The 12,023-nt window shown below is 54.4% G+C and overlaps 1 protein-coding gene across 2 annotated transcripts in view; it reads right to left on the reverse strand.

The window, feature by feature from the left end:
- The window catches only part of AFAP1L2 (actin filament associated protein 1 like 2), a 116,494-nt gene that overhangs the window by 19,615 nt on the left and 84,856 nt on the right, over positions 1-12,023 (reverse strand). Inside the window, exons 5-6 of one of the 2 annotated variants that reach the window (XM_068961763.1) lie at positions 4,979-5,069; positions 2,379-2,462 (exon numbers count right to left, since the gene is read on the reverse strand). In XM_068961763.1, the coding sequence (XP_068817864.1) occupies positions 2,379-2,462; positions 4,979-5,069 (175 nt within the window). The remainder of the gene's footprint in view (positions 1-2,378; positions 2,463-4,978; positions 5,070-12,023) is intronic. The other variant, XM_068961764.1, reaches the window with a different exon arrangement.

The following is a 12,023-nucleotide window of genomic DNA, read 5'->3' on the forward strand; positions in this document are numbered from 1 at the left end:
TGCTGGCCTCAGGGCCTCCGCTTCCTCAACCGAAGGATGAAGCGGCGGGTGACCTCTTTCTTGGTTCTTCTGGTGTGTATGCGGGGGTGATGCTCTATCATTCTACGGCCCCAGGACGAACGGGTTGCCTCCGGAGCCCAGAGGTGGGCAAGCCTCCAGCGGTCGCCCCCCGAACTCGCCCACCAGGCCTGTTCTGTCCCTGTCCTGTCCTGGGGGCAGCGAGAAGCTATGACTCTTGGAAGCAAAAGTGCAGTAACCCACAGCAGGAGCGGGCCCTCTGGTCACCCTCTCCCTCCTAAGGTCACAGTCACAGCCCTCCTGGAGAATCCACTCTTACCCTCCACAGACTGTTCTCTCTCCCCACAGGAGACCTCCCAGCATGAACCCGGCTCCTCCTGTTCATCTCCACCTGATACTCTTCTTTCCTGGCAATGTGCCGCCCTTACAGCTTTATTCTCTCTAAAAGAGTCCCCCAATTTACCACATCTCACCCAATCCTGTACCCACTCCATGTGCCTCAGTGTCTGCCCCCACCACCTTGCCAGATTGCTCTGTCTTCTGGGCCTCACTGCCCTCCTCAAGGCCAACAGAAACTAGGTGCAGAAAAAAATATCAATCAAACCCCTAAATGCAAGGCATGGAGAAAATAGAACCTCAGGATTCAGGTCCAGCAACCCCTGGCTCAGCTCAGGAATCCTGCTTATCATAACCCTGCTCCAGCCTCTGCTTGAATTCCCCCATGGATGGGGAGCTCACTATCCCCAGTTGCTGGACAATTGCTTCCTTACTGGGCAGCTCTGACAGAAAGTCATATCTACTTCCCTATGACTTCCATAGACATGTTCTGTCCCCTCAAGTCAGAGTGAACGGAACCTCTCTTTCGTCTCCACATTACCAATCAGGAAAGAGACAGTCCATGGGTCCCCTGTCTTCCCTTCTCCAGAAGCTTCTGGAACACCCTGCATAGCTAGGTTCCTGCATACTAAGAAACAGAATCACCTTTGAACTAGAAATATAGGAAAATGGAACAAGGCCACGGCCACAGTTATTCTAGCTACAATGCCAATAAAAATGTGCTTTATTTTGCTTTAATATTTCTAAAAATAACACTTTGACTACTTTAATATCAGTTTTCTTTAAAAGCAGTGTGACTCCCCTTCCTGACAATAAAAAAGTCACAGAATTCACAATTTTACACCTATTAAGTAAGCAGACTGAAAATAGAGGTGTTACCTGGTAGGGGACCCTGACCTCTTGTATAGCTGGTGGCAACATAAATTAACACCAGCCTCTCAGGAAATGATCCATCAGCCTGTTTTTTTGAAAGCCATAAAAGCATCCATCCCCTCTGACCCAATAATCCCAGTCTTGGGAGTTTATCCGAGGAAACTACTTTTTTAAAAAGGAAGGCAGGCAGGCAGAGAGAGGTTACATGCATTAAGATATTCATGCAAGTACTTCTGAACAGTCAGCAGAAGGAGGCTGGAGAAAGCATGTTTCATCCAGGGTACCATGCAACCGTAATCAGTGAAAGCTCTTGCACGCTAGTCTGCAATTTGAGAAACTCCTTAAGATGGCAAGTGAGAAAGCACAGTTACAATCATCTATGCAAAGAAAACAGTACTGAAAGTCCACACAGAGAATTCAATGATTTGATCTGGTAGTGGGGTGATTCTGTTAAAAAAAAAAAAAATCCCCCTTGTCAGCACTGCATTAGCTGCACAATAAATGAAAGAAGGAAGATGCAGCTGTTGGGGTATCTCTTCCAGCGGGTTAGTGGGTGAGGCTACAGAGTATACAGTGTGAAGAAGCTGGCAAGACCCCACCCTCCTCCCACCCCCGGCTGTTTTGTGCTCCTGGGGCTGCCCCACCTGTTCCATGGAGAATTCTAATGTCTGCCCATTGGCCTCCAGGGGGAATGGGATGATACCTGGAATGGCTCAGAGGAAATTTTAGGGCAAATGTATTGACTATTTTATTCATCTCTAAGAGACATCATGGCACAACCATAAATGAAGGATATTGTTAAACAGACACTTGGCTGCCAGAGGTTGCAGGATAAGCAGGAGGCAAAGGCAGGACGCTCAGATAATTTCAGCCCCCTTTCGGCTGCCCCTGGTGGGCACCACAGCCATCGCGTCCTATGGCACGTCCTCAGGAACAGAGGCCAGCACGGCCCTGCCATGCTCTGCGTCCTCATCATTCCAGATGCCACAGGCAGGGGTCTGCAGACGGGTGACACAGGGCATCCTCATGCAGGACCCCCACACGAGGACGGGAAGAGGGCGGCGGCCACCCTCAGGCATGCACCCCGCCTCCGTGAGCCAGGCAGCAGGCACAAAGGATCACTGGCATTCCCGCTCTGGGACGAGCAGTACCCAAGGTGATGGTGGCGTAAATGACTCCTTCAGGCACCTGCACCCATCTGGGGACTCCACAGGGGGGATATCTGCTGGGGTGGCCTGTGGCATTTCCGGAAGCACAGAAAGAGACAAGAGGGAAAGAGAGAAGATGAAGAGAGGGGCAGGTCCAGTGGCAGAGACACAGAGAGATGTGGTGACGTGGCTGCCTGTCCATCAGAATCAAGTGAGCTCCCATCAGAAGTGTGGGCTTGTTGGGCGAAGTCCCAGCCTGGCCGAGGACATCATTTCCCAGCTCCTTTCCATCCAGAGATGTGATTGCCTGTCACCAACGGAATGCCTAGAAAAGCCCTGGGTGTCCTTCTGGCTGCTGCCTTTAAGAAGCATACAGAGGTCCTTCACCCTCTTTGCAGAGGCTTCTGTGGCCTCAGAGGGTGGCCAAGCTGATGCTGGAAGGAGCCTGCTGACCAGCAATGCCCATGCCGAGCTGTTCCAAGAGTGAGAATCAGATTTGCACTGGGCTACTATAAACTGCCAGGGGGTGCTGATTGTCACAGCAGCTGCCTTTACCCCAGCAGGAGGCATCATCCGTGCGGGAGCTATACTCATAGCAGGGCGCTTACTACACTTGGGTTCAGAGAGAGCCACCTGGCCCACGGGAGCCGCGAGGGGACCGTGCTGATAAAGCAGCCCAGGAAGCCGGCTCCTGGTCTTCTGCAGGAAGCCAGCAAAATCGCTGACGCCAAAGAACGAGAGCATGGGGCTGGAGTCCAGCGGTTGCTCCTCTTCTTGTGACCAGGGGTCAACCAGGTGGGGCGGACGACAGGCTGGAAACAAGGAGAGCCCAGCTTTTAATGCAGGGGAAGGTCCCCCAGGTCATCCTCGGTCGCCGTGCTGGCAGGAGAGAAAAGGCAACTGGGCATCTCCCCATTGCCTCTACTTGCTGACCTCGGGATGACTCCCCTCTCCTCCTAGTCCCGGATAAAACCAATACGAATTTCCAGTTGAGAGACAAACACCAAGATCTTTCTGACCACTTGTTTGTGTCGAGATGAAGTGTCTGCCCCACAGACAGGCCCCCGGGAATGTCTGGGAGGCAGGCCCTGGCTGGCAGGGGCCACACCCCGGAGAGACGGGCTTCAGAGGCATGGAGGTGCTCACCGGGGTGAGTCAGGGCTCCCACCTTCCAGACGCACCCAGACACTCCTGCTGCGCCCACAGCTCCAGTCTGAAATCACAGTCCAGCGGTGACTTGGCAACACCTCACAAGCTAAGTGACGTCTGCCCACAAAGCCAGCCTCTTAGAATAAAATTCCGTGAGTCCAGAGAGGCCCTCGCCTCCCACACAGTTCCTGGGACTGCAGACAGTAGGTGAGGCATGAAAAAAGAGGACAAGGATCCCATGTGCTCCAGGGGACTTGTCCCATTCTCATCCCCGACACCAACAAGGCCCCTTTAGGCCAAGTTCATTCCCCCTACCAGGGTCGTTGACTTCCCATATCTGCAAATTGCTTTATGCTTTCAAAGACCTTTCACTTACAACAAAAGGAAAGAGAAGGAGGTAAGAAAGGGAGAGAGCAAGGGGACCAGAATCTAGCTACCCAGAGAGTAGGGTCACAAACATCTCTCCCAGGACCTTCAGGTGTTTCTGTGTTATAGAACCACCACCACAAGAGCATTTCTGATCCAGCCTCATCAGGTTGAGGACAAGAGCACGCCAGCATAAGCCTGGCCCCCAAGGCAAAGACCGTCTTTTTATTACCTATATTAGGTCTGCCACGAAGTAACCCTCTGAAGGCTAGAGAAAAGTCTATTCAGAGAAAAGCTAAGGTCTTTACCGGGGTCTACAGCTGCCCTCTGTGCCCACATCTCCTATCCATCTCATCCAACCCTACCTGCTCCTGCCATGCTGGCCTGCAACATGCTAAGGGCCCTCCTGCCTCAGGGCCTTTGCACATGCTGTGCACTCTGTTCTTCCTGCAGGTACCAACCCCACCCACTTGCCACTTCTTTAAGAAATCTGCTCAGAGAGGCCCTCCCTAAGTTAGAATAACATTCCTCTCCTGCCCCAACTCAGCCCTCGCCACTTTCGGTCCTGACACATCCTACGTCTCTGTTGCCTGTCTTCTCTCCCAGAATCTAAGTGCTGTGACTGCTGATTCGTGCTGAGTTCCCACTCCTAGAAGCATGCTGGGTCCACAGTGGGAGCCCAGGGACCGTCAGTCCAGTAAAAGAACCTTGAAAGTGGGCTCTGCCTCAGCCTGACCACATTTCCATGGCTTCCGGGGCCTTGTGCCACTCGGCCAGCACACCTCTCTGCAACATCCAGGCAGGACCACAGAAAGCATCAGACAGAGTAAACCCAGCTCACTGGGGACCATCCTAAGCCCTGCCCTGCAGGCGGGCTGGGTCTGCTGGAGGTCTCAGCTCACCATCAGACCACTGGTCAAATGCTCTGTGGCCAGCTCTTGACTTGGGCCATGCCCTCTGGTAGGAGCATCCCAGGCCCCACTGTGTTTCCAGCCACGGTGAGCGTGCCGGTCACCACAAGGGCAGTTGGTGCCGGCATCTGTGCAGGAAGTGGTCAGCCCCCTCCCAGCCCTGTCCCCAGGATGTACCATTGAGGGATGTGTCATACGGCTCAGCCTCTTCATAGTAACCCTCTGGAGACTCGATCTTCGGGACAGAGAGCTGTTTACGTTCTGGAATCTGTGGTATGAATAAATAAAACAAACATTTTCAGATACGATACACTGGGACCAACTTGGAATTAACCCTTTGGGCGGAAAATCGGGAGGGAAAACAGAGATTACAGAGACCCCCATCAGCCACCCTGTCCACAGTGTTTGGTTTGCATCAGCTGAAGGGCTGTGGGTGCGTCATGTAACCTCACCAAACCTCAGAGTTCTCCCCTGCAAAATGAGGCTCTGACGCCCACCACACACACAGTATAGTTGTACACAGGGTGCAATACACTTACAGGCCCAGATGGCATCAGGCTGTCATGGTAGCTATGATGGCTTCTACATAGAATATACTTTCTACAAAGACCAGAGCTCATCAGGGGCACACAGGGGAAGAGCACCAGGCTTCTAACCCCCAAACGTCTCCCATAATCAGTTCAATCATTGGCTCAGCAGATACTGGATGGCTCCCGCAGACTAGCTGAGAGATGCAAGCAGATGCTTGGGAGTTGGTCCTGAGAACACTTAACTAGGCAATGAATGCTCACAGCTCCTGATAATGACTGAAAGTCACTCAGTCATGTCTGACTCTTTGCAACCCATGAATTATATACTCCACAGAATCTCCAGGCCAGAATACTGGAATGGGTAGTCTTTCCCTTCTCCAGAGGATTATCCCAACTCAGGGATTGAACCCAGGTCTCCTGCATTGCAGGTGGATTCTTTACCAGCTGAGCCACAGGGGAAGCCTAAGAATACTGGAGTGGGTAGTCTTTCCCTTCTCCAGGGGATCTTCCTGACCCAGGAATCAACCCGGGGTCTCCTGCACTGCAGGCGGATTCTTTACCAACTGAGCTATCAGGGAAGCCCATGGCTCCTGATAGACAAGGTCAAATCTCCACGGGAGCCTGGAGGGTATGAGGAACATTTAGGACCAAGGAAGGATGCGCAGAGGACAAGACAACCTTGAACTTCTTACATGACATGAGGGTGAATGAGCATAATTTGAGTAGGATAAAAACAATAACATATGCAACTGTGGAGAAGCACAGAGGCTAAAATTGGTCTCTATCCTTCCATTATTCCATCTGTAAGATGGGCACCAGACTATGAAGGTAATATAAGCAATAGCAGGGGAGAAAAAGACAGGCAAGACTCCTCTGGTGGTCCAGTGGTTAAGAATCCGCCTGCCAATGCAGGGAACATAGGTTCAATCCCTGGGCCAGGAAGATTCCACGTGCCACAGAGCAACTAAGCCTGTGCGCCACAACAGCCGAGCCTGCATTGTAGAGCCCATGTTCTGCGATGAGAAGCCACCGCAACGAGAAGTTTCTGCTCCGCAGCTAGAAAGTAGTCCCCACTCGCCACAGCTAGAGAAAGCCTGCCTGTAGCAACGAAGGCCCATCACAGCCAAAAACAACAAAAAATTTTAAAAAAAAGTAGATTGTGGTGTGAATATTAGTACATACAGTTCATCAATGTGTAAGCATCCACCCACATGGGTCTCCAATGTCTATCTGAACGACAAAGTTCCTACAGAGGGCCGAGGGAACCTTCATGAGTTGAGAACAGACATGGCAAAAGCTGGAGTGCATTCCCACTCCTGGTTTTCAGAGGTCCTTGTGCTGGGCATTCCACATGGGGAACCCATGGGCTGTTGGGGATTCGCTGTCCTACCCAAAAGAGGGCCAGGCAGGCAGGGTACAGGGAATCTAGACATCTTTGCCTTGGAAAATGAGCTGCTTTGGGGGACCTATGACACAGAACTTCTCCGGCCCTGGCCCCAGCAATAGCGGGAGAACAGTCAGCCTGGCCTTGAGTCCCAGTGGGACAGTACTCAGCAAGGGCCACAGGGGCGTCTGATCCCAGCTTCCCCTGAGGTAGAGGGATGCTCCTGCACTTGCTGCCCCCAAACCAGGCTCCTAGAGCCAAGTCCTCTGTGGTTCGGCTAGTGGATCTATCTATATGGCCTCTAGAGTGAAACTAACCAGGTTTGAACCCAGGCTTTAGGAGTCCATAGCCTTAACCATGGATATGTGACAGCCTCTCTGTGCCTTACGTCCCCTCTCCATAAAACAAGAGCCTGCCTTGAGGATTCAAGGAGACAGGTGTGATTGAGTTTCCACAGGGCTGGTTTGCTAAGGTCACCTCAGTCATTTCTGACTCTTTGTGACCCCACGGACCGTAGCCTGCCATGCTCCTCCGTCCATGGGATTCTCCAGGCAAGAATACTGGAGTGGGTTGCCATCTCCTGCTCCAGGGGATCTTCCTGACCCAGGGATCGAACCTGGGTCTCCCTCATTTCAGGCAGATTCTTTACCGTCTGAGCCACCAGGGAAGCCACATCAAATACAAGGAGGCTCTTGCCACCATTGTCTGGGGCCTCCCAGCCCTGGCGCCCGCATCGGCCAGGTCACAGGAGTGCTGTCCGACAAGCTGAGACACGTCCGCATGAAGAGGACCATCAGAGGCCAGGTCACCACCTGGCTCCCACACATTTTTCTAACGCCATCTGGCCCGACACCAAGAGAGCTGACAGAAGTCCCAGAGGCAGGCTCTGAACAGCTTTCAGCCCCAGCAGTGCACCCCTCAGCACGCAGGAAGGAAAGGAAGGCTCTGCTCATTTCCCAAGCAGCCCAGCTGCGTTCTGGGCTGGCAGGTGCGGCTGTGGGGCAAGGGGGGTGGGCTCCTCCCTGGGGCGGGGGTCGTGCACACAGTGGACACAGGCGGGAGCTGCTCCTGGCTGACCGTTCACCTTTGCTGCTCCAGGCATTCCCGGCCCCTTGGCCAGCCAGAGGAAGGGCTGACTGTGAAAGCCAGCTGTGGTTCTCTGAGCGCCGACTTCCTGGGGTCAGCAGGGGAAAGCGTTTCCCCTCCCCTGGGATCCGGCAAGGTCTCTGCAGATGGGTGCTGGGGCTCAGGCTTCCTGAAGAGGCCAGGCCTCCAGCTCCATCCTCCAAGAAACCCTTCTCCCCTTGAGGGAGTGTGGGGACTCTTCTCATGATGAGAAGGTGGGTCCCATCTGGAGAGAAGTTCTGAGCACCCAAGATCCAGCTCTAGTCTGGATTCCCATGATTACAACAGGACAGAAGGAGGGGGCAAGCCCTCCGGCAGGAGCTCCTGATGGTCATTATCCCCACAGGGGACCTGCCCTCTTGTCCAGGAGTGGAGCACCAGGGGGTGTTTCTTGAGGGTCTCCCAAACCTTTCACTGTACAAAATCATCTGTAGATGGATTGATACAGAGAGGCATATAGGGTGGAGGCAGGAGTCTGATCTCCAGGGCTGGGTTCGAATCCTGACACTGGCACATCTGAGCTGTGTGACTTTGGGCAACTGACTTGACCTCTCTGGGCCTCAGATCCTCTACTGCAAAACAGGGAGGGCAGAAATAACCATCACATGGTGTCATTGTAAGGATTAAACTGCACTCAGCATTATTAAGTAACAGATACTAGTTTTCACTAAGCTTCAGAATAAAATATAATAATGTCAAAGGGAGAAAAGCTGCACGTGTGCATGTTTGGTGGAGGAAGACCACGAGCTGTCTGGGAGGATACTGAGGAGGTGTTTGAGCATGACCTGGCTTATACTACACTCTCCCTCCTTAAAGAACAGGACAGCCTCTGTCCCCAGGGTTGCCAGGCCAAAGATAAGAGCTCAGGTCAAGTTAAAGGATAAAACGACTCCAACAATTCAGAAGAGCGTCAGATACACAGACCCAACGATCTATTACCAGAGGTCGAAGGAGAAAGAGATCCTAAATGCCAGGAATTAAGAATAAAGGAAAATTATTTAAATCATCATCACGACGACGTAGATGGTGCCATTCGATGAGGATGCCGAGGAGACGTGACTTGGGAACCTGAAATAATGTTCTCACGGTTCACAGGAAGAGCCGGGGAAGAAAGCCACCCCGCTCAGGGTGACATGCCAGAGGTTGGCAAACTTTTCCTATAAAGAGCGAAAAAGGGACTCACAGGCCACTGGGGCTATGCAACCCTGCTACTGGAGTGCAGTGAAGTGAAATGAAAGTCGCTCAGTCGTGTCCGACTCTTTGCGGCCCCATGGACTGTAGCCTGCCGGGCTCCTCTGTCCATGGAATTCTCTAGGCAAGAATACTGGAGTAGGTTGCCACTTCCTTCTCCAGGGGATCTTCCCAACCCAGGGATCGAACACGGGATTTCCCAGGCAAGGATACTGGAGTGGGCTGCCATTTCCTTCCCCATTGTAGCGCAGAGGAACCCATAAATAATACACAGATGAGTAAGCTTGGCTGAATTCCAAGAAAATGTAATTTACCAAAGCAGGTGGTGCAGGATTTGGTCACGGGCTTGGCTTCCCACATGGCTCAGTGGGTAAAGAATCTGCCTGCAACACAGAAGACCTGGGTTTGATCCCTGGGTCAGGAAGATTCCTGGAGAGAGGAAAGGCAACCCACTCTAGTACTCTTGCCTGGAGAATCCCATGGACAAAGGAACCTGGCGGGCTAACATCCATGGGGTCGCAAAGAGTCAGACACAACTGAATGACTAAGCATGCAAGTACTGCACCAATTCTGGATGAGACACAGAGCTGGAGGTGAGGGGCAGCCCCAGGTGACCTGAGGCGTTCTTGCAGTTCTGAACAACCAGCCCCAGGGTGCACTGTGGCAGGTTCGGAGTGGGGGCGAGCGGACGCAGTCCTGGCTCCCCAGACCAACCACAGTGATGCCGTCGGTGGCGTCAGCTGCTCCCCTCACAGAAGCCCAGCACCGACGCGTGTGCAGGCCTCAGTGGGGAGGAGTGGAGACGGCTGCGCTGGCCAGGAGCGGAACGGCGCCAGCAAACATCTGTTTCTCCTACAGCAACCACAGCACCTGGCTGGGCCAACTGCGGCCTGGACGTGCCAAGGCCGCCTGAGTCACTGGCCACACCCAGACCCCTGGCTGCCCCCTCCGGTACTGGACGGGCTGAGCCTGGGACGGAGGCCATGCTCCTGGGCAGCCCTGAGCACTGAGGACCCCAGGCAGACACCCAGCTTCTGCCACAGCCACTGGCGAGTCCCGGGACTGGACATCCAGGCAGACAAACCAGGGCAGCGCCCCGAAGCTCCAGGGTTGGGGCAGAAAGAGACACAGCTTTCTCTGGCTGAGGAAGAGCGGTTCCAGGGTCGCCCAGGCTCCGGTGGCCACATTCTCTCCTTCCTCCCAGACTACTTGCAGCTCTGTTTCTCCTCCTCTTCGTGAGAGCCAGAAGACACAGCTGCTCCCTGCCTCGGCCCGGACGGCACTCCTCTGGGGGCCTTGGACGAAGTCTTCAGCCAGACTGGACCAGAGCAGAGGCCGGAGGGGAGCAGGCAGGTGCGTGCGGGCAGGGTGGGGAGGACCCCGGGTTCCGCCCCCTCCTCCCTCACTCCACACCTGGAAGGCTCCTGGGGTGGAGATGGGTGATAGAGACAGGACTCGGAGGGACCCAGGAAAGGTTCTTCTTGGCAGAGAAATTCCACAAGGTAGGGAGACTGTCAAGGTTACTGGCTCTGCTGGAAGTCACCCTAGGGCCTGGACTGTGTTCACAGGAACTGTCACCGCGCATCTGAAAGGCCACTCCAGGACTGTGGGGCTCTCAGGTGGTGGGATCTTCCCCGCTCCAGCACCAGGTTCCTCTCTAGCCCCTCCTGGCCCCGACGGCCTGCAGACACAGCCGACGCCGGCAGACCACGCTCCAGGGGCCAGCCTCTGCCCTGGCCTTGCTTGATGGTCCTGCATCTCATACCCCCGAGCCCTTAGGGCCTCTGTGCCCGGGTCACAGGAGACTGGCAAGGGAGTAGGAAAAGCCAGCTGGAGTCCCGGGCCGTGGGACTCTGTGACCTGATCAGTGTATAGCCACAACCCAGCCCCAGACCCTGGGCACCTGGTCCAGCACCTCAAACACAGGCTTCCAGAGGGACTCTGTGCCTGGGAGGCTCCACCCCTTCCGCCCGGTGCGGGTCCATAGGCAGCTGCCCCACATGGGGCCAGCAGCAGCACATCCACTGTACAGAGGCCAAAGGCACCCTGGTCAGAATCATACACGAACCCAGGCTACCAAAGTTCCAGCCCTGGCTCAGAGCAGCCACCTCTCCTCCCTACATCCAGAGAGCAGAGCTTATTAAGTGAGTGAAAGTGAAAGCCGCTGTGAAAGCCGCTCAGTCGTGTCCGATTCTTTGCGACCCCATGAACTATACAATCCATGGAATTTTCCAGGCCAGAATACTGGAGTGGTTAGCCTTTCTCTTCTCCAGAGGATCTTCCCAACCCAGGGATCGAACTCAAGTTTCCCGCATTGCAAGCGGATTCTTTACCAGCTGAGCCACAAGGGAAGCCCAAGAATACTGGAGTGGGTAGCCTATCCCTTCTCCAGCAGATCTTCCCGACCCTGGAATTGAACCAGGGTCTCCTGCTTTGCAGGCAGATCCTTTACCAACGGAGCTATCAGGGAAGCCTGCAGAGCTTAGGGTGCACCCGAAAACCACAGCACCTCCCACCTGCTTAAAACCAGCAGCAACTGGATGGAAGCTGAGGGGCTGTGCCCCCTTCCCAAGTCCCGGGGTCAAAACGAGGGGGGACCACAGCTGGAAGAGACACAACTTGTACCTCTACTTGACTGAGAAGACAAGCTGAGTGGAGACCAGGGCCAGGCGGGCAGTGGCTCACAGCACAGCAGTCCCTCGCATCATCGGCATATGCCCAGGAGCGAGGCTCAGTCCATCAGGTTCCCTCTGCCTGGGCTGAAGGGTCCCCACCAGCTGTCACCCAGATGTGGGATGCTGCCGAGGCACTCCTGACCTGCCCCGCCAGCTGGGAGGGCGGCAGGGAGAACCACGCTACCTCCAGGAAGGCAAGAATGAAGGGGGCCAGTCTGGCGTCAGGACCCCCTCAGTGGTGATCTGAGCCCACAGACCCGGCGATGGATGGCTCAGTGTGAGCTCAGTCACCGTGGAGTCCCATGTTCTGAGAAATC

This window comes from Capricornis sumatraensis, chromosome 23, assembly GCF_032405125.1.
Source record: "Capricornis sumatraensis isolate serow.1 chromosome 23, serow.2, whole genome shotgun sequence".
Classification (NCBI taxonomy): domain Eukaryota; kingdom Metazoa; phylum Chordata; class Mammalia; order Artiodactyla; family Bovidae; genus Capricornis; species Capricornis sumatraensis.